Source organism: Melopsittacus undulatus, chromosome 27 (genome assembly GCF_012275295.1).
Source record: "Melopsittacus undulatus isolate bMelUnd1 chromosome 27, bMelUnd1.mat.Z, whole genome shotgun sequence".
NCBI lineage: Eukaryota > Metazoa > Chordata > Aves > Psittaciformes > Psittaculidae > Melopsittacus > Melopsittacus undulatus.
Genome location: NC_047553.1, coordinates 614,381 through 636,885, shown reverse-complemented (window position 1 = coordinate 636,885; position 22,505 = coordinate 614,381). Strand labels below are relative to the sequence as shown.

The 22,505-nt window shown below is 61.5% G+C and overlaps 1 protein-coding gene across 1 annotated transcript in view; it reads right to left on the bottom strand.

Moving 5' to 3' along the window:
- The window catches only part of PPFIA3 (PTPRF interacting protein alpha 3), a 29,271-nt gene extending 8,190 nt beyond the window's left edge, over positions 1 to 21,081 (bottom strand). Inside the window, exons 1-22 of the mRNA XM_034072369.1 lie at positions 20,857 to 21,081; positions 19,844 to 19,945; positions 18,632 to 18,796; positions 17,988 to 18,062; positions 17,311 to 17,385; positions 16,112 to 16,312; positions 14,435 to 14,581; positions 13,132 to 13,266; positions 12,451 to 12,534; positions 11,080 to 11,211; positions 10,339 to 10,401; positions 9,967 to 10,046; positions 8,993 to 9,131; positions 7,945 to 8,093; positions 6,967 to 7,213; positions 5,975 to 6,117; positions 5,181 to 5,311; positions 4,346 to 4,442; positions 3,793 to 3,874; positions 2,574 to 2,774; positions 550 to 612; positions 426 to 452 (exon numbers count right to left, since the gene is read on the bottom strand). Coding sequence (XP_033928260.1) covers positions 426 to 452; positions 550 to 612; positions 2,574 to 2,774; positions 3,793 to 3,874; positions 4,346 to 4,442; positions 5,181 to 5,311; positions 5,975 to 6,117; positions 6,967 to 7,213; positions 7,945 to 8,093; positions 8,993 to 9,131; positions 9,967 to 10,046; positions 10,339 to 10,401; positions 11,080 to 11,211; positions 12,451 to 12,534; positions 13,132 to 13,266; positions 14,435 to 14,581; positions 16,112 to 16,312; positions 17,311 to 17,385; positions 17,988 to 18,062; positions 18,632 to 18,796; positions 19,844 to 19,945; positions 20,857 to 21,081 — 2,763 coding nt within the window. The remainder of the gene's footprint in view (positions 1 to 425; positions 453 to 549; positions 613 to 2,573; positions 2,775 to 3,792; positions 3,875 to 4,345; positions 4,443 to 5,180; positions 5,312 to 5,974; positions 6,118 to 6,966; positions 7,214 to 7,944; positions 8,094 to 8,992; positions 9,132 to 9,966; positions 10,047 to 10,338; positions 10,402 to 11,079; positions 11,212 to 12,450; positions 12,535 to 13,131; positions 13,267 to 14,434; positions 14,582 to 16,111; positions 16,313 to 17,310; positions 17,386 to 17,987; positions 18,063 to 18,631; positions 18,797 to 19,843; positions 19,946 to 20,856) is intronic.
- Positions 21,082 to 22,505: the final 1,424 nt, after the last annotated feature.

Below are 22,505 nucleotides of genomic sequence, written 5' to 3'. Positions count from 1 at the left end.
GGGATCTGAACTCCCTTTATGGACCTGCCAGGACCTGGCTCAGAGACACCCCTATAGAACTGACAGGGATGCTCTATAGCACTGCCAGGACCTGGCTGGGATCTAAACTCCCTCTATAGACCTGCCAGGACTTTACCATAAACCCCTATAGACCTGACTTTAACTTCAGCTCCTATTCACCTGCCAAGACCTTAACATAAACCCCTATAGACCTAATTTAAAACTCAGCTCCTATTCACCTGCCAGGACCTTATCATAACCCCCTATAGACCTGATGTAAATTTAGGCTTCTATATACCTGCCAGGACCTTACCACAACCCCCTATAGACCTTATTTAACCCCCCATACCCCCCAGGACACCCCCCCCCCCCTCCCCCATCCCTTTCCCCTTCCAGGACCCTTCCCCCCCCCCCCCCCCCCGTACCTGCTCCCAGCTGATCTCTCTGCTCTCCTGGCAGCAGTGGGGGGGGGGGCAGAGGGTTATTGGGGGGGAGGGGGGGGATGGGTCTGACCCCTCCCCCTCCCCCCCCATGGGGCTCCCCCCTCACCGGTTTGGTACTGGCCGAGAGTGACTCCATCTCCTCGTGCGTGACCCACACATTGCCCGAGGCCTGGGGGGGGAGGGGGGGACAAACATGGGTGAGGACCCCCCCCCCACATTGGTATCAACCCCCACATCAGGGACCCCCCCATCTCCCCCTCATCACCCCCACCATTGGTATCAACACTGGACCAGGGACCCCCCCCCCCTATCACCCCCCATTGGTACCAACCCCCACATCAGGGACCCCCCCCCATCACCCCCCCCCATTGGTACCAACCACGCATCAGGGAACCCCCCTCATCATCCCCCCCATCACCCCCCCATCCCCCCTCCCATTGGTACCAACCTGACCAGGGACACCCCCCCCATCCCCCCCCCATTGGTACCAACCCCCACATCAGGGACCCCCCCACATCACCCCCCCCCCCCCATTGGTACCAACCCTGCATCAGGGACCCCCCCCCCCCATCACCCCCCCCACATTGGTATCAACCATGGATCAGGGACGCCCCCCCCCATAACCCCCCCCATTGGTACCAACCCTGGATCAGGGACCCCCCCATCACGCCTCCCATCCCCCCCCCATCTCCCCCCCCATTGGTACCAACCCTGGACCAGGGACCCCCCCCCCATCACCCATAGGTCCTGCCCCATAGCTCCTGCCCCACAGACCCCATAGCCGTACCCTGGGTGGCGGCTGTGCCGCAGCAGGGCTGGTCAGTGACACGATCTATAGACCTGCCCCATAGCTCCTGCCCCATAGCTCCTGCCCCATAGCTCTCCCCATAGCCATACCCTGGGTGGCAGCTGTGCCGCAGCAGGGCTGGTCAGTGACACCATCTATAGACCTGCCCCATAGACCAGCCCCATAGATCCTGCCCCATAGATCCTGCCCCATAGACCTGCCCCATAGATCCTGCCCCTTATATCTCCGCTATAGATCCTGCTCCCTAGATTTGACCCATAGCTCTGCCCCATAGCTCTGCCCCATAGCTCTGCCCCATAGCTCTCCCCATAGCTCAGCCCCACAGACCCCATACCATACCCTGGGTGGCGGCTGTGCCGCGGCAGGGCTGGTCAGTGACACCATCTATAGCTCTGCCCCATAGCTCAGCCCCATAGCTCTGCCCCATAGCTCAGCCCCATAGCTCCTGCCCCATAGCTCTCCCCATAGCTCTCCTCATAGCTCTCCCCACAGCTCTGCCCCACAGCTCTGCCCCATAGCTCCTACCCCATAGCTCTGCCCCATAGCTCTGCCCCATAGATCTACCCCATAGCTCTCCCCATAGCTCTCCCCATAGCCATACCCTGGGTGGCGGCTGTGCTGCAGCAGGGCTGGTCAGTGACATGATCTATAGACATGCCCCATAGCTCCTGCCCCATAGCTCTGCCCACTAGACCTGCCCCATAGCTCTGCCCCATAGCTCTGCCCCATAGATCCTGCCCTATAGCTCCTGCCCCATACCTCCTGCCCCATACCTCTGCCCCATAGCTCTGCCCCATAGCTCTGCCCCATAGCTCTCCCCATAGCTCTGCCCCATAGCTCTGCCCCATAGACCTGCCCCATAGATCCACCCCATAGCTCCTGCCCCATAGACTTGCCCCATAGCCCTGCCCCATAGCTCTCCCCATAGCTCTCCCCATAGCCATACCCTGGGTGGCGGCTGTGCCGCGGCAGGGCTGGTCAGTGACACCATCTATAGACCTACCCCATAGCTCTGCCCCATAGCTCTGCCCCACAGACCCCATAGCTCTGCCCCATAGATCCTGCCCCATAGCTCTGCCCCATACCTCTGCCCCATAGCTCTGCCCCATAGCTCTCCCCATAGCTCTGCCCCATAGCTCTCCCCATAGCTCCTACCCCATAGCTCTGCCCCATAGCTCTCCCCATATCTCTCCCCATACCATACCCTGGGTGGCGGCTGTGCCGCAGCAGGGCTGGTCAGTGACACCATCTATAGACCTCCCCATAGCTCCTACCCCATAGCTCCTGCCCCATAGCTCAGCCCCACAGACCCCATACCATACCCTGGGTGGCGGCTGTGCCGCGGCCGGGCTGGTCAGTGACACCATCTCCTGCACCGCCAGGCGCAGCTTGAGCCGGTGCAGAGCGTGGCTGATCCCCAGCTCCCGCTGCAGCTCCGGTTCCGTCAGTGCCGCCAGGGCAGCTCCGCTGCGGACCCGAGCGCGGCAGGCGGCCACGTACCAGGCTGGCATCCCGACCCACAGCTGCGGATGGGGACAGCGGCCGGGTCAGGGTCACCATGGCAACCACAGCACTCATCACCATGGTAACCACAGCACTCATCACTATGGTAACCACGTTATCACCTGTGGTACCCACATCACTCATCACTATGGTAACCACACCACTCATCACTATGGTAACCACATCACTCATCACCATGGCAACCACAGCACTCATCACTATGGTAACCATGTTAGCATCTGTGGTACCCACACCAGCATCCAGGTCAGCGTCACCATGGGAACCACAGCACTCATCACCATGGTAACCACAGCACTCATCACTATGGTAACCACAGCGCTCATCACTATGGTAACCACAGCGCTCATCACTATGGTAACCCTAATGGTACCCACACCAGCATCCGGGTCAGCGTCACCATGGTAACCACATCACTCATCACCATGGTAACCACATTATCACCTGTGGTACCCACACCAGCATCCAGGTCAGCATCACCATGGTAACCACATTATCACCTGTGGTACCCACACCAGCATCCAGGTCAGCATCACCATGGTAACCAGGTTATCACCTGTGGTACCCACACCAGCATCCAGGTCATTCATCACTATGGTAACCACCTTATCACCTGTGGTACCCACATCACACATCACTATGGTAACCATGTTATCATCTATGTGGTACCCACACCACTCATCACTATGGTAACCACAGTATCACCTGTGGTACCCACACCTGCATCCAGGTCAGCATCACCATGGTAACCAAGTTATCACCTGTGTGGTACCCACACCACTCATCACCATGGTAACCACCTTATCACCTGTGGTACCCACACCAGCATCCGGGTCAGCATCACCATGGTAACCACCTTATCACCTGTGTGGTACCCACACCACTCATCACTATGGTAACCAGGTTATCACCTTTGGTACCCACACCAGCATCGGGGTCACCCCCATTGTGCTCCGTACCCCAACCCCCAGACCCCCCCCCCGGTGTCCCCATTGATGTCTATGGGAGCCCCCCCCTCACCTCCAGCCATGACACCACAGTGGGTCCATCCCATGCAGCGAAGGGCAGGCCCTGCCTGCAGGCCTCTTCCAACAGCTCCTGCCTGGGGGGGGGCAGAGGTTGGGGACCCCATTGCCCTATAGATCAGCCCCGAACCCCATAACTGCCCCATAGATCCCCCCCAAACCCCATAACTGCCCCCAAAAGTGCCCCCAATCCCCATAACTGCCCCCAAAAGCCCCCCAAACCCCATAACTACCCCAAAAGTGCCCCCCAAAGCCCCCCCAAACGCCATAACTGCCCCCAAAACTCCCCCCAACCCCCATAACTGCCCCCAAAAGCCCCCCCCAAACCCCATAACTGCCCCCAAAATTGCCCCCAAACCCCATAACTGCCCCTAAAAGTGCCCCCCAAACCCCATAACTGCCCCCCAAACACCCCCAAACCCCATAACTGCCCCAAAAGTGCCCCCAAACCCCCCCCAAACCCCATAACTGCCCCCAAAAGTGCCCCCATCACCCCCAAAGCCCCCAATCCCCCCCCCCCCATCACCCCATATCTTCCCCCCCCTCACTTCTTCTTGCTCTTCCTGTCCTTGTCCACAGCCCCAGGCAGCTTGGCCAGGCCCAGAGCATCGGGGGGGCCCAGCTCCTCCGAGGGGGTCCCTGCTATGGGGGGGGATATAGGGTGAGACCCCCCCCAATATACATGGGTGCTATGGGGAGGGTAATGGGGTGCCTGGGGGTGGGGGTCCTAATGGGGGGGGTTTTGGGGTACCCCCGGGTATGGGATGCTCTGGGCAGCATCACTATGGGATGGGGGTAATGGGGTACCCAGATGTGGGGGGGTCCACTATATATAGGTTTCACTTATATAGAGGGATCCCTATGGGATAGAGGTGTGGGGTAACTGGATGTGGGGGGGGTCAATTTGGGGGGGGTCACCTATATATAGGAGTCATCTATATAGAGGGGTCCCTATGGGATGGGGGTAATGGGGTACCCGGATGTGGGGGGGGGCATTTGGGGGGGGGGAGTTTGGGGCTATAATGGGGTCCCTATAGGGTGGGTTTATGGGAGTGCTATGGGGGGGATCCCTATGGGATGAGGCTAATAGGGTACCCGGATGTGGGGGGGGTCCATTTGTGGGGGGGGGGGGGGTTTGGGTTATGATGGGGTCCCTATAGGGTGGGTTTATGGGTGTCTCTATAGGGTGCTATGGGGGGGATCCCTATGGGATGGGGGTGTGCGGTACACGGATGTGGGGGGGTCCATTTGGGGGGGGCTATGATGGGGTCCCTATAGGGTGGGTTTATGGCTGTCTCTATAGGGTGCTATGGGGGGATCCCTATGGGATGGGGGTTTGGGGCTCCCTATAGGGTACCGGGGGGGGGTGGGGGTCGCACCGGGGGGGGGGGGATCCCTCGGGGGGGGGTCCGATCCGACCCTTCTCCTTCTTGCCAAAGAGGCGTCCAATGGAGGATTTGATGCTCTTCTTCTTGGGGGTCTTGTGTGGGTCTGGGGGGGCCTCGGGGACCAGCCTGGGAATGGGGGGGGCACCCAACGGCTGCACCCCCCGTACCCCCAAATACCCCCCCTTGAACCCCCCCCATGGGGTGAAAGAGAACAATGAAAGGGATCCCCCTGCACCCCAATATAACCCTATGGGATCCCCCTGCACCCCAATATCACCCCATAGGGACACCCACATACACCCCAATATCATCCCATAGAGACCCCCCGCACCCTAATATAACCCTATGGGACCCCTCCACACCCCAATATCACCCCATGGGATCCCCCCTGCACCCCGATATCACCCCATAGGGACACCCCCTACATCCCAGCACCACCCCATGGGCCCCCCCTGCACCCCAATATCACCCCATGGGACACCCCTGCACCCCAATATCACCCCATAGGCCCCCCCCGCACCCCAATATAACCCTATGGGGACCCTCCACACCCCAATGTCGCCCCAGGGCCCCCCTGCACCCCAATATTACCCCATGGGCCCCCCCCGCACCCCAATATCAACCTATGGGACCCCCCTGAACCCCAATAGGACCCATAGCCCACCCCTTGCATCCCAATATCACCCTATAGGGACCCCCCCGCACCCCAACATCACCCCATGGGAGCACCCCAACATCACCCCATAGCCCCCCCCGCACCCCACAATGGACCCACCCCCCCCAGCTCACCCCACCCGTGGCTCTCGCCCCTCCTCCAGCGCCGAGGGGGGGGGGCCCCCCCCCCGCTCCGCTCGGGGGGTTCGGGGGGGGGGCTCCCCAGGACTCGGCCCCTTCTCCTCCCCCCCCCGCGGCTCCTCCTTGGGCACATGGTTCTGGGGGGGGGAGGGGAAGACACGATGGGGGGGGGGATGGGGGGGGCGAAACCCCCCTCCCCCCCCCCCCCAGTTTTGGGTGTTATTAATGGGGTGTCCCCCCGCTCGCATTTGGTCCCTTCCATTGGGGGGGGGGAGGGGAGGACACGATGGGGGGGGGATGGGGGGAGCGAAACCCCCCTCCCCCCCCCCCCCAGTTTTGGGTGCTATTAATGGGGTCCCCCCCTCCCATTTGGTCCCTTCCATGGGGGGGGGGGGAGGACACGATGGGGGGTGGATGCGGGGGGCGAAACCCCCACCCCCCCCCCGTTTTGGGTGTTATTAATGGGGTGTCCCCCCCCTCCCATTTGGTCCCTTCCATGGGGGGGGGGGGAGGACACGACGGGGGGGATGAGGTGGGGATGGGGGGGGCTAAACCCCCCCTCCCCCCCCCCTTTTTGGGTGCTATTAATGGTGTCCCCCCCCCTCCCATTTGGTCCCTTCCATGGGGGGGGGGGAGGGGAGGACACAATGGGGGGGGATGGGGGGGGCAAAACCCCCCCCCCCCCCGTTTTGGGTGCTATTAATGGGGTCCCCCCCCCTCCCATTTAGTCCCTTCCATGGGGGGGGGAGGGGAGGACACGATGGGGGGTGATGGGGGGGGGGATGGGGGGGCAAACCCCCTCCCCCCCCGTTTTGGGTGCAATTAATGGGGTGTCCCCCCCCTCCTATTTGGTCCCTTCCATGGGGGGGGGGGGGGGGAGGACACAATGGGGGGGGATGGGGGGGCAAACCCCCCCCCCGTTCTGGGTGCAATTAATGGGGTCCACCCCCCATTTGGTCCCATCCATATGGGGGGGGGGCACTGACCTCTCGGGCGGGGCTGGGGGGGGCGGGGCGGGGGGTGGAGCGGCCGCTGCTGGGGGGGGAGGGGCTGGCCAGGGTGGAGCTGGTGAGGGAGGGGGGCAGCGAGGCCCCGCCCCCTGCCCCGCCCCCTCCCCCCCCTCCTCGGTAGCGCGTTGGGGGGGGGGGGGTCCCGTCCGGCGGCCCTGCCCCCACCCGGATCTCCAGCTCCTCTGCCCGCAGCTCCGTGGTCTCCTTCTCCTCCTGGATCAGCCTGGGAATGATCCCATTGATCCCATTGATCCCATTGATCCCATTGAGACCCATTGATCCCATTGATCACATTGATCCCATTGAGACCCATTGATCCCATTGAGCCCATTGATCCCATTGAGACCCATTGATCCCATTGAGCCCATTGATCCCATTGATCCCATTGATCCCATTGATCCCATTGATCCCCTTTGAGCCCCATTGACACCCATTGATCCCCATTGTCCCCCATTGATCCCCACTGATCCCCATTGACACCCATTGACCCTCATTGACACCCATTGACCCCATTGATCCCCATTGAGCCCCCTTGAGCCCCATTGACCCCCATTGATCCCATTGAGCCCCATTGATCCCCATTGATCCTCATTGATCCTCATTGATCCCCATTGACCCCACTGACACCCATTGACTCTCATTGATCCCCATTGACCCCCATTGATCCCCATTGATCTCCATTGACCCCCATTGATCACCCTTGATCCCCATTGATCCCCATTGAACCCCATTGACCCCCATTGATCCCATTGATCCCCATTGACCCCCATTGACCCCATTGATCCCCATTGCCCCCATTGACCCCCACTGATCCCCATTTATCCCCATTGATCCCCACTGACCTCCACTGACCCTCATTGCAGACCCCCCACACACTGTACCCATTGCCCCCCTGTGAATTGGGGTCCCCCCCCGGTTTTAGGGTCCCCCCCCGGTTTTGGGGTCCCCCCTCACTTGATCTCCTTGTTGATGGCCTCGAGCTGCTCCTGCAGCAGCACCGCCAGGGTCTGTACATCCGGATGGGAGCCAGGGGACAGATCCCCCCCCCCCGGCCCCCCCTCCTCATCCGAGCCCTCTGCTGGGAGCGGGTCCCAGTCTGAGCCCTGCAGGGAGGGGACAGGGAATGAGGTGGGAATGGGGAATGGGATGGGATGGGATGGACCGAGGAGGAGGATAGGATGGGATGGAAACAGGATAGGGATGGGAATGAGGTGGGAATGGGGAATGGGATGGGATGGGATGGGAATGGGATGGGATGGGGATGGACCGAGGATAGGGATGGGATGGGATGGAAATAGGATAGGGATAGGGAATGGGGTGGGAATGGGATGAGGATGGACCGAGGATGAAGATGGGATGGGGACAAGGATGGAGTGAGAATGGGATGCGATAGGGTAAGGATGAGAATGAGGATGGGGATGGGATGGAAACAGGACAGGGATAGGGAATGGGATGAGGATGGAACGAGGATGGAGATGGGATGGGGACTCGGACTGAGTGGGAATGGGGTGCGAGAGGGATAAGGATGAAGATGAGGATGGGGATGGGATGGAAACAGGGAATAGGGATGGGGAATGGGGTGGGAATGGGATGGGGATGAACCGAGGATGAGGATGGGGATGGGATGGAAATAGGACAGGGATAGGGAATGGGATGAGGATGGGATGGGACGGAAGCAGGACAGGGAATGGGAATGAGATGAGGATGGAACGAGGGTGAGGATGTGATGGAAACAGGACAGGGATAGGGATGGATGAGAATGGGATGAGGATGGGGATGGGATGGAAACAGGATGGGAATGGGATGGAAACAGGGAATAGGGATGAGGAATGGGGTGGGAATGGGATGGGGATGGACTGAGGATGAGGATGGGATGGAAGCAGGACAGGATAGGGATGGATGAGAATGGGATGAGAATGGGATGAGGATGAGGATGGGCACAGGGACAGGACCGTGGTCACCCCTTAACCCCCCCCCCCCCGTAATCCCCCCCCGCACTCACCTTGGTCCCGTCCTCCGCGGGGGGGGCCCAGCGGCCCTTGCGGGAGCGGCGGGGGGGGGCGGGGCCATAGGGCTCCAGGGGGGCGCCCCCTGCAGGGCTCTGTGGGTACCGCAGCTCCAGAGCACTGCCGGGCAGGGACCTGGGGGAGCCCCCCCCACACAGAGACACGTTAGGGGGGGCTATGGGGGGGAATGGGGGGTAATGGGGAGGGGGTCCCATATGGGGGGTCCCATAGGGGGTAATGAGGGGGTAATGGGGGAGGGCCCCATAGGGGGGTAATGGGAGAGTAATGGGGGGGGATCCCATCAAGGTTGTAATGGGGGGGTAATGGGGGTCCCCCATAGGGGGGGTCCCATAGAGGGGGTCCCATAAAGGGGGTAATGGGGGGGTAATGGGGGGGTCCCCATGGGGGGGGTCCCATAGAGGGGGTCCCATAAAGGGGGTAATAGGGGGGGTAATGGGGGGGTAATGGGGGGGGGTCCCATGGGGGGGGTCCCATAGAGGGGGTCCCATAAAGGGGTAATGGGGGGGGGTCCCATGGGGGGGGTCCCATAGAGGGTTCCCATAGGGGGGTGCTATAGGGGGGGGTCACATAAAGGGGGTAATGGGGGGGGAATGGGGGGGGCCCATAGAGGGGTCCTATAGAGGGGTCCCATAGGGGGATACCATAAAGGGGTAATAGGGGGGGAAATGGGGGGGCCCATAGGGGGGGGGCCCCTTGGGGTAATGGGGGGGTCCCATATGGGGGGCTCATAAGGGGGTAATGGGGGGGCCCCATAGGGGGGTCCCATAGGGGGGTAATGGGGGGTCCCATATGGGGGGGCCCATAAGGGGGTAATGGGGGGTGTCCCATAGGGGGATCGCATAGGGTGGGTCCCACGGGGGGGTAATGGGGGGGCCCCCTAGGGGGGATCCCATAGAGGGGCTCCCATAGGGAGGTAATGGGGGGTCCCATATGGGGGTCCCAGTGGTACCTGGAGTAGGAGGACGTTGGGCGCCCACGGAGCTGGTCCAGCTCCAGCTGCATCCGCTCCATCTCGGCCAAGAGCTGCTCCTGGGGGGGGGTGGGGAGGGGTCAGTGATGGAGACCCCACAAGACCCCCCCCAGACCCCCATTAACCCCCCCATTAAACCCCCCATTGGCCCCCATTGATCCCTCCCAGACCCCTATTGACCCCCCCAGACCCCCATTGATCCACCCCAGACCCCCCTTGCCGCCCCCATTGCCCCCCATTGATTCCCCCCAGACCCCCATTGACCCCCCCATTGACCCCCATTAACCCCCTCCCAGACCCCCATTGACCCCCCCCCCATTGACCCCCCCATTGCCTCCATTGCCCCCATACCTTGTTCTGCACCAGCTCATCCTGCACCTTCTTCATGTTGGCTATCTCCTCACTTAGGGAATTCTGGGCATGGATTGGGGGGGGGGGGTTCAGGAGATGGGGGCACCCCCATGACCCCCCCACCCCCATCCGAACACCTTCACCCCCCCCATGGCCCCCCCCCACCCCCCCCATGGACCCCAAACCCCACCCGACCCCTTAACCCCCCCCATGGCCTCCCCCCACCACCCCCATGTCCCCCCCCCTCCCCCCCACCCCCCCCATGGGCCCCCCATCCCCCCCACCCCCCATGCCCCCCCCCACCCCTCCCATCCCCCCCCAACCCCCCCATGTCCCCCCCCCTCCCCCCACCCCCCCATGGGCCCCCTCAACCCCCCCCCCAACCCCTTCACCCCCCCCATGACCCCCCCACCCCCCCATGGTTCCCCCCCCCACCCCTCAATGCCCCCCCCCATGTCCCCACCCCCCCATGGCACCCCCAACCCCTTCACCACCCCCATGGCCCCCTCCCCCACCCCCCCCAAAGCCCCCCAACCCCCATCCCCCCCCATGGTCCCCCCTTACCCATGGCCCCCCCAAACCCCCCCCCGACCCCCTCCCAGCCCCCACCTTCTCCTCCAGCGCCCCCATGCCCCCCAACCCCCCCACCCCCCGACCCCCTTCACCGCCCCCAACCCCCACCCGACCCCCCCCACCCCCCCCATGACCCCCCCATGACCCCCCCCATTACCCCCCCCCCACCTTCTCCTCCAGCGCCCCCATGCGCTCCTTGAGGTGCAGCTGCAGCCTCTCGTTGGACTCGCTCAGTAACCTGTCAACAGTCTCCGACAGCCTCTTGTTGTGTTCGTCATTCATCTTCTCCCGTTGCCGAGCCTGGGGGGGGGACCCCGAAACACGGCAATGGGGACACCCCCCAACACCCCCACCCCATCACCATCCTGCTATGGGGGGGACACCCCAAAACACGGCAATGGGGACACCCCCCCCCCCAACACCCATCTGCAGCCCTGATATGGGGGGGTACAAATGGGGGGCGTCCAATGGGGGGTCCCGATGGGGGGGGTACCAATGGGGGGGGACACCCCAAAACAGGGCAATGGGGACCACCCCCACCCCATCTGCAGCCCTGATATGGGGGGGTTACAATGGGGGGGTCACAATGGGGGAGACCCCAAAACAGGGCAATGGGGACCCCCCCCACACCCCCATCCCATCAATACCCCTGATATGGGGGGGGCACCAAAACAGGGCAATGCGGACCCCCCCCCAACCCCCACCCCATCTGCAGCCCTGATATGGGGGGGTTACAATGGGGGGGGTCCAAATGGGGGGGGACCCAAACACGGGGGAATGGGGACACCCCCCCAACACCCACACCATCAGCACCCACGTTATGGGGGGGACCCCAAAACAGGGCAATGGGGACCCCCCCCACACCCCCACCCCATCAGCACCCACACTATGGGGGTGTCACAATGGGGGGGTCACAATCGGGGGGGGGACCCAAAACGGGGGAATGGGGACCCCCACCCCCATCCCATCAGCAGCCCTGATATGGGGGGGGACCCCAAAACAGGGCAATGGGGACCCCCCCTCATCCCGTCAGCACCCACGCTATGGGGGGGTTACAATGGGGGGGTGCCAATGGGGGGGGGGTCCAAATGGGGGGGTCTCAATGGGGGGGGGGGGTCCAATGGGGGGGGGTCCAATGGGGGGGTCCCAATGGGGAGGGGTCCCAATGCCCAATGGGGAGGTCCCAAAGGGGAGGTCCCAATGGGGGGGGGGTCCCAATGGGGGGGTCTCAGTGGGGGAGGTCCCAATGGGGGGGTCTCAATGGGGAGGTCCCAATGGAGGGGGTCCCAATGGGGGGGGGTCTCAATAGGGGGGGTCTCAATAGGGGGGTCCCAATGGGGGGGCCCGATGGGGGGGCCCAATGGGAGGGGTCTCAATGGGGGGGTCCCAATGGGGGGGTCCCAATGTGAGGGGTCCCAATGGAGGGGTCCCAATGGGAGGGGTCCCAATAAGGGGTCCCAATGGGAGGGGTCCCAATGGGGGGGTCCCAATAGGGGGGCCCCAATGGGGGGGTCCCAATGGGGGGGTCCCATCCCGCACCCGCTGCAGCTCCTGGTTCTTCTCCTGCAGTTGGGCCTCGAGCTGACGGAGCCGCTCCTCGAAGTTGCCATGGCGTTCCTCAGCCTGGGAATGGGATAAGGGATACAGGGTATAGGGTATGGGATATGGGGTATGGGATATGGGATGGGGATAGGGGATAGGGGATGTGGGATATGGGATGTGGGATGTGGATACGGGACATGGGATGTGGATATGGGGTATGGGATATGGATACAGAATATGGGATATGGGATGTGGATACAGGATGTGGGATATGGGATATGAGATACAGGATACGGGATATGGCATGGGGATATGGGATAGGGAATATGGGATATGGGATGCGAGATATGGATATGGGATATGGGATGTGGATATGGGATATGGGATGTGGATACGGGATGTGGGATATGGGATGGGGATAGGGGATATGGGATAGGGGATGTGGGGTATGGGATGTGGATATGGGATATGGATATAGAATGTGGATATGGTATATGGGGTATGGGATGTGCATACAGGATACGGGATATGGGATGTGGATATGGGATACGGATATGGGGTATGGGATATAGGATGGGGATATGGGATAGGGGATATGAGATACGGGATATGGATATGGGATAGGGGATGGGGATGTGGGGTATGGATATGGGATATGGACCCCGGGTCCCCCCTGACCTTGTTGAGCGCTGCCACCCTCTGTGCCAGCTGTGCCTCTATCTCAGGCAGGGTCTCTGCTCTCTGCAGTGTCTGCTGCAGCTTTGCCTTAGCATCCTCCAGCCACTCCTGCAGCTGCCGGCCCTTCTCCTCGCTCTGCAATGGGGACCCCCCCCATAACAATGGTACAGTCCATTGAACCCCCCCACACCAATGGTACAGTCCATTGTACCCTACACACCAATGGTACCGTCCATTGTACCCCCCAACACCAATGGTACCATCCATTGTACCCCCCCACACCAATGGTACCTCCCATTGTACCCCCCCACACCAATGGTACCGTCCATTTTACCCCCCAACACCAATGGTACCGTCCATTGTACCCCCCAACACCAATGGTACCTCCCATTGTACCCCCCAACACCAATGGTACCGTCCATTGTACCCCCCAACACCAATGGTACCATCCATTGTACCCCCCCACACCAATGGTACCTCCCATTGTACCCCCCCACACCAATGGTACCGTCCATTTTACCCCCCCACCCCAATGGTACCGTCCATTGTACCCCCCAACACCAATGGTACCTCCCATTGTACCCCCCAACACCAATGGTACCGTCCATTGTACCCCCCAACACCAATGGTACCTCCCATTGTACCCCCCAACACCAATGGTACCGTCCATTGTACCCCCCAACACCAATGGTACCTCCCATTGTAACCCCACACACCAATGGTACCGTCCATTGTACCCCCCAACACCAATGGTACCTCCCATTGTACCCCCCAACACCAATGGTACCCCCCATTGTAACCCCACACACCAATGGTATCACACATTGTACCCCCCAACACCAATGGTACCTCCCATTGTACCCCCCAACACCAATGGTACCCCCCATTGTAACCCCACACACCAATGGTATCACACATTGTAACCCCCCCCAATGTTACCCCCCATTGTGACCCCCCCCAATGGTATCCCCCAATTGTGACCCCCCTCCAATGGTACCCCCCATTGTGACCCCCCCAATGGCACCCGCATTGTGACCCCCCCCAATCGTACCCCCCATTGTGACCCCCCCACCCCAATGGTACCCCCCATTGTGTCCCCTCCAATGGTACCCCCATTGTGACCCCCCCACCTCAATGCTACCCCCCATTGTGACCCCCCCCACACCCCAATGGTACCCCCTATTGTGCCCCCCCCAATGGTAACCCCCATTGTGCCCCCCCCCATTGTGCCCCCCCCACCCCAATGATACCCCCCATTGTCCCCCCCCAATGATACCCCCCATTGCCCCCCCCATGCCCCCACCTGTCTGTACAGTGAGTCCTTGCAGGCCAGCTCACTCTCCAGCCGGTCGTTGGTGTCATGCAGGGATGTGGCCTCTCGCTGTGCGCTCAGGTAGCGCTTCTCTAGGGTGGTGATGCGCTGCTCCATGTCCTCACGCTGAGCCAGCGCCTGGGAACACCGGGATAACGGGATACGGGGATACAGGGATAGGGATACGGGATAACGGGATAACGGGTACAGGGATACAGGGATATGGGATGGGGATGGGATGGGATATAGATATGGATTGGATGCGGACAGGAATATGAATGGGATGCAGACAGGGATAGGGATGGGATATGGATGGAATGTGGACAGGGATAGGGATGGGATGTGGATGGGGACAAGGATGGGATGCAAACAGGGATAGGGATGGGATGCGGATGGGGATAGGGATGGGATGCAGACAGGGATGGGATATGGACAGGGATAGGGATTGGATGTGGACAGGGATATGGATGGGATGTGGATGGGATGCGGACAGGGATGGGATACAGACAGGGATAGGGATGGGATGTGGACGGGAATAGGGATGGGATTCAGACAGATATAGGAATGGGATGCAGACAGGGATACGTATGGGATGGGGACAGGGATAGGGATGGGATGGGGATGGGATGCAAATGGGGACAAGGATGGGATACAGACAGGGATAGGGATTGGATGCGGACAGGGATAGGGATGGGATAGGGATATAGATATGGATTGGATGAGGACAAGGATAGGGATGGGATGCGGGCAGGGGTATGGGTAGGATGCGGACGGGGATAGGGATGGAATGTGGACAGGGATACAGATGGGATGCAGACAGGGATAGGGATGGGATGCGGACGGGGATAGGGATGGGATGTGGACAGGGATAGGGATTGGATGCAGACAGGGATACAGATGGGATGTGGATGGGATGTGGATGGGATGTGGATGGGATGCGGACAGGGATGGGATATGGACAGGGATAGGGATGGGTCGCAGACAGCGACAAGGATGGGATGCGGAAGGGGATAGGGATGGGATGAGGAGAGGGATATGGATGGGATGCAAACAGGGATAGGGATGGGATGCGGTGAAGGACATTGCAGAGATGCCCCATTACCCCATTCCCCCCATTCCCCCATTCCCCCCATTACCCCATTACCCCCATTACCCCATTACCCCATTACCCCCATTACCCCATCACCCCCATTACCCCATTACCCCCATTACCCCATTACCCCCATTACCCCCATTACCCCCATTCCCCCATTACCCCCATTCCCCCATTACCCCCATTCCCCCATTACCCCCATTACCCCCATTCCCCCCATTCCCCCCATTCCCCCCATTACCCCATTACCCCATTACCCCATTCCCCCCATTACCCCATTACCCCCATTACCCCATCACCCCCATTACCCCATCACCCCCATTACCCCCATTACCCCATTACCCCCATTACCCCCATTACCCCCATCACCCCCATTACCCCCATTACCCCATCACCCCCATTACCCCCATTCCCCCATTACCCCCATTACCCCCATTCCCCCCATTCCCCCCATTCCCCCCATTACCCCATTACCCCATTACCCCATTCCCCCCATTACCCCATCACCCCCATTACCCCATCACCCCCATTACCCCCATTACCCCATCACCCCCATCCCCCCCATCCCCCCTCACCTCCTTGAGGTCCCGCTGCAGTTTGGCTCCGCTCTCCTGTGCCCGGCTCAGCTCTCTCTGTGCCGCAGCTGCCTCGTCCTGTGCCCGCAGCAGCTGCCGGCTCATGGCAGCCACACGCTCCCGTTGGGCTGCGGCCAGAGCGCGGTGACGGCAGAGCGAGGCCTCCAGCTCCTGCTCACGGCGGCGGCACTCGGATGGGGGCTGGGGGGGGGGGGGAATGGGGGTAATGGGGGTGATGGGGGTAATGGGGGTAATGGGGGTAATGGGGTAATGGGGGTAATGGGGGTAATGGGGTAATGGGGGTAATGGGGGTGATGGGGTAATGGGGGTGATGGGGTAATGGGGGTAATGGGGTAATGGGGGTAATGGGGGTAATGGGGGTAATGGGGTAATGGGGGTAATGGGGGTGATGGGGTAATGGGGTAATGGGGGTAATGGGGGTAATGGGGTAATGGGGGTAATGGGGGTGATGGGGTAATGGGGTAATGGGGGTAATGGGGGAATGGGGGTAATGGGGTAATGGGGTAATGGGGGTAATGGGGTAATGGGGGTAATGGGAGTAATGGGGTAATGGGGTAATGGGGTAATGGGGGTAATGGGGGTAATGGGGGTGATGGGGGGAATGGGGTAATGGGGGTAATGGGGGTGATGGGGGGAATGGGGTAATGGGGGTAATGGGGGTAATGGGGTAATGGGGGGAATGGGGGGAATGGGGGAATGGTGGGTAATGGGGGTGATGGGGTAATGGGGGTAATGGGGGTAATGGGGTAATGGGGGTAATGGGGTAATGGGGGTAATGGGGGCAATGGGGTAAGAATGGCAATGGGGTAACGGGGCAATCGGGTAATAGGGTCAATGGGGTAAAGGGGCAATGGGGTAATGGGGGCAATGGGTAATGGGGGTGATGGGGTAATGGGGGTGATGGAGGCAATGCAGTAATGGGGGACAATGGGGTAAGGGGGAAATGGGGTAATGGGGGCAATGGGGTAACAGGGGTCAATAGGGGTAAGGGGGTAATGGGGTAAGAGAGGCAATAGGGTAAGAGGGACAATGGGGGGTAATAAATACCATGGGTGCACCCCAAGCACTGACCCCTCTCACCCCCACCCATAGCACCCCCAAACCTCACAGCATCCCCATACCCCACACCCATCCCCCCCCCCTTTGTGGGGGGGGGGGAACCCACAGCCCCTTCCTACCGGTACATCCCCATCACTGGGAGCATCCTCCAGTCCCGAGCGGCGCCGGGAGAGCTGCTCCCGTAGGGACAGAGCCTGTGGGACACACACCTGGGTTAGGGGATGGGTATGGGATAGGATCCATGGGGATAGGGATCTATGGGGATATGGATCCATGGGGATACAGATCCATGGGGATATGGATCGATGGGGATAGGGATCCGTGGGGATAGGGATCTATGGGGATATGGATCCATTGGGATATGGATCCATGAGGATACCCATCCATGGGGATATGGATCCATGGGGATATGGATCCATGGGGACATGGATACATGGGGATATGGATCCATGGGGATACGGATCCATGGGGATATGGATCCATGGGGATATGGATCCATTGGGATACGGATCCATGGGGATATGGATCCATGGGGATATGGATCCATTGGGATATGGATCCATGAGGATACCCATCCATGGGGATATGGATCCATGGGGATATGGATACATGGGGATAGGCATCCATGGGGATATGGATCCATGGGGATATGGGTCCATGGGGATAGGGATCCATGGGGATAGGGATCTATGGGGATATGGATCCATGGGGATAGGATCCATGGGGATATGGATCCATGGGGATACCCATCCATAGGGATACGGATCCATGATGGGAACCCCCCCCCCTCCATCACCTCCTGGTTGGACACCTCCAGCTCCTCCTCCAGCACAGCCACTCGCTCCAGCGCCACCCGCAGCCGCTCCCGGACCTGCTATGGACAACGTGGGGTGACCCCAGCACAGAGCACAGCCCCTATCCCCATACCTCATATCCCACATCCCCCATCCCCCATACCCCATATCCACCATCCCGTCCCCTATCCCTATATGCCCCATCCCCCATCCCCTATCCCCATACCCCATATCCCACATCCCCCATCCCCATATTCCCCATCCCCATATCCCCCGTACCCCATATCCCCCATCCCCCATACCCCATATCCCCCATCCCCTATCCCCCATCCCATCCCCTATCCCCATATCCCCCATCCCCATACCCCATATCCCCCATCCCCCATCCCCATATCCCCCATCCCCATACCCCATATCCCCCATCCCCTATCCCCTGTCCCCTATCCCCACACCCCCATCCCCATATCCCCCATCCCCACATTCCCCATCCCTATACCCCACATCCCCCATCCCCATACCCCATAACCCCCATCCCCATATCCCCCATCCCCCATATCCCCCATCCCCATATCCCCCATCCCCTATCCCCATATCCCCCATACCCCATACCCCCCATCCCCCCCTCCCCCCCGTGCCCCTCCCCCACCTTCTCATCCAGGGCCTTGTGGTGCTCGAACAGGGACTTTAGGGCCTTGAGCACCTCGACCTCAGAGGAGACCCCAGGGGGAGCCTGAGCCTGGCGCTTGACCACGGTCATGCGGAGGGAGCGCTCGTGGCGAGAGACCAGGTGCTCCAGGTGCTCCAGCAGCAGCTGTGGGATAGCGGATACGGGTATGGGGTATATGGGGTATGGGGTGTGGGGTATGGGGGATGGGGGATATGGGGTATGGGGATGGGGGATGGGGATGGGGGATATGGGGGATGGGGGATGGAGCGCTCGTGGCGAGAGACCAGGTGCTCCAGGTGCTCCAGCAGCAGCTGCAGATAGCAGATACAGGGTATGGGATGTGTTATAGGAGGTATGGGATATGGGGTATGGGGGATATGGGGTATGGGGTGTGGGGTATGGGGTGTGGGATATGGGGTATGGGGATGGGGGATGGAGCGCTCGTGGCGCGAGACCAGGTGCTCCAGGTGCTCCAGCAGCAGCTGTGGGAGATATGGGGTATAGAGATATAGGGTATGGGGTATGGGGTGTGGGATATGGGGTATGGGACAGGGGATATGGGGATATGGGGTATGGGGGATATGGGGTGTGGGGTATGGGGGATGGAGCACTCGTGGCGCGAGACCAGGTGCTCCAGGTGCTCCAGCAGCAGCTGTGGGGATATGGGGTGTGTTATAGGGGATATGGGATATGGGGTATGGGGTATGGGGATGGGGGATATGGGGATAGGGGATGGAGCGCTCGTGGCGCGAGACCAGGTGCTCCAGGTGCTCCAGCAGCAGCTGTGGGATAGCGGATACAGGGTATGGGGTATATGGGGTGTGGGGTATGGGGTGTGGGGTATGGGATGTGGGATATGGGGATGGGGGATGGGGATGGGGGGGGGTGTGGGGTTGGGGGGTATGGGATAGGGGTATAGGGGATGGGGGATATGGGTATGGAATAGGGGATATGGGATAGGGGGTATGGATTATGGGGATATGGGGATGGGGGATAAGGAATATGGGGGTATGGGGCATGGGGGATGGAGGATATGGGGGTGGGGATAGGGGGTGTGGGATAGGGGGTATGGGGATATGGGGTAGGGAATAGGGGATGGGGATAGAGGATATGGTGTATGGGGATATGTGATATGGGATGGTGGCCATGGGATCAGTGCTATGGGACCAGGTCCATGTGTCAGGCTCTCACTCGGGTGTTGTTCCTCTCAGCCTTGAGCTCTCCAATCTCCTCCTCCCGCTCCAGGAGCTGCTCCCGGCACAGGTTCAGCTCCTTGGTCAGCACAGCCAGCTCCTGGGGACACACCCACGTAAGCCCCGCCCACAGACAGACACACCCACGTAAGCCCCGCCCACAGACACCCTCACCCAGGTAAGCCCCGCCCACAGACAGCCACACCCCCACGTAAGCCCCGCCCCCAGACAGCCACGCCCCCTCCCTTGTCCCCACCCATCACACACCTGACAACTGGCTCCGCCCAGTCTGTTAGCCACACCCTTCCATTGGCTACAGATTGCCCCGCCCACCCCCGGATACCACGCCCCTTGGCCTATGGCAGCGCACCTCGGAAAGCTCCGCCCACCCCGAGGCCCCGCCCACTTGACTCAGCGCGTATCCTGAAGCCCCGCCCACTCTCCCCGTGTCTCCGCCCCTTCATATATGGGGATAGGGGATATATACCCCAACCCTAACCCAAACCATAAGCCCCGCCCACCCCCCGATGCCCCGCCCACCGCGAAGCCCCTCCCACCCCAAGGCCCCGCCCACCTTTGGCAGCGCACCTCTAAAACCCCTCCCACCTACAAGCCCCGCCCACCCGAGGCATCGCGCACCAGGAAGCTCCTCCCATCCCCGAAGCCCCTCCCACCCCGAGTCCCCGCCCACCTAAGGCCCCGCCCACCCGGAGTCTCCGCCCACCCGAGACATCGCTCACCGTGAAGCCCCTCCCACCCCTGAGGCCCCGCCCACCTTTGGCACCGCGCACCTGGAAGCCCCTCCCACCCCGAGGCCCCTCCCATCCCGGAGGCCCCGCCCACCTATGGTGGTGCCCATCTGAAAGCCCCTCCCACCCCGGAGGCCCCTCCCACCCGAGGCCCCTCCCACCGCGTCGCCCCGCCCACCAGAGGCTTCGCGCACCGGGAAGCCCCGCCCACTCCGAGGCCCCGCCCACCCTAGGCACCGCCCACCGCTCCGGCCCCGCCCACCTGCGGGAGCGCGCAAGCCAGCTGCCGCTGCAGCAGCTCCTTCTCGTGCGCCAGCTCGCGCATGCGCAGTTGAGCCGTAGCGAGCGCGTCCTGCGTGTCCCGCAGCGTGTCCAGCAGCCGCTCGCGCTCCCGAAGCATCTGCACCATCAGCGGCTCCAGCCCCGCCCCCTCCGCGGGGCCGCGCGGCGCGTCCTCGATGATGGTGGGGAGCACCTCGCACATCATCCTGGACACGTGACCCGAAACACGTGACTGAGGGACACGTGCGCGGGGCCGCGCGGCGCGTCCTCGATGATGGTGGGGAGCACCTCGCACATCATCCTGGACACGTGACCCGAAACACGTGACTGAGGGACACGTGCGCGGGGCCGCGCGGCGCGTCCTCGATGATGGTGGGGAGCACCTCGCACATCATCCTGGACACGTGACCCGAAACACGTGACTGAGGGACACGTGCGCGGGGCCGCGCGGCGCGTCCTCGATGATGGTGGGGAGCACCTCGCACATCATCCTGGACACGTGACCGAGAGACACGTGACTGAGGGACACGTGCGCGGGGCCGCGCGGCGCGTCCTCGATGATGGTGGGGAGCACCTCGCACATCATCCTGGACACGTGACCCAAAACACGTGACTGAGGGACACGTGTCTGTGCGGGCAGCGCCTCGCACATCATCCTGACCGGGGACACGTGACTGCAGGAGACACGTGACTGCAGGACACGTGCGCGGGGCCGCGCGGCGCGTCCTCGATGATGGTGGGGAGCACCTCGCACATCATCCTGACCGGGGACACGTGACCCGAAACACGTGACTGAGGGACACGTGTGTGTGCACGTGTGTGCGCGGGCAGCACCTCGCACATCATCCTGACACAGGGACACGTGACCCGAAACACGTGACTGAGGGACACACGTGACTGCAGGAGACACGTGACTGAGGGACACGTGACTGAGGGACACGTGCGCGGGACCGCGCGGCGCGTCCTCGATGATGGTGGGGAGCACCTCGCACATCATCCTGAACGGGACACGTGACTGAGCGACACGTGACTGCAGGAGACACGTGACTGAGGGACACGTGACCAAAACCACGTGATTGCAGGAGACACGTGACCGCAGGACACGTGCGCGGGGCAGCACGGCGCGTCCTCGATGATGGTGGGGAGCACCTCGCACATCATCCTGACCGGGGACACGTGACCGGAAACACGTGACTGAGGGACACACGTGACTGCAGGAGACACGTGACTGCAGGATACACGTGTGTGTGTGGGCAGCGCCTCACACATCATCCTGCCTGTGGAGCATATGACTGCAGGACACGTGACTGCACAGGCAGTGCCTCGCACATCATCCTGCCTGAGGGACACGTGACCATGCATGTGACTGTGCACGTGACTGCGCGGGCATCACCTCACACATCATCCTACCTGCGGAGCACGTGACCGCAAACACATGACTGCACAGGTATCACACATGTGACTGTGCGGGCAGCGCTCGCACATCATCCTGCCTGCAGAGCACGTGACTGCAGGACACGTGACTGCACAGGCAGCACCTCACACATCATCCTGCCTGCGGACACGTGACTGCAGCACACACGTGACTGTGTAGGCAGCGCCTCACACATCATCATGCCTGTGGACACG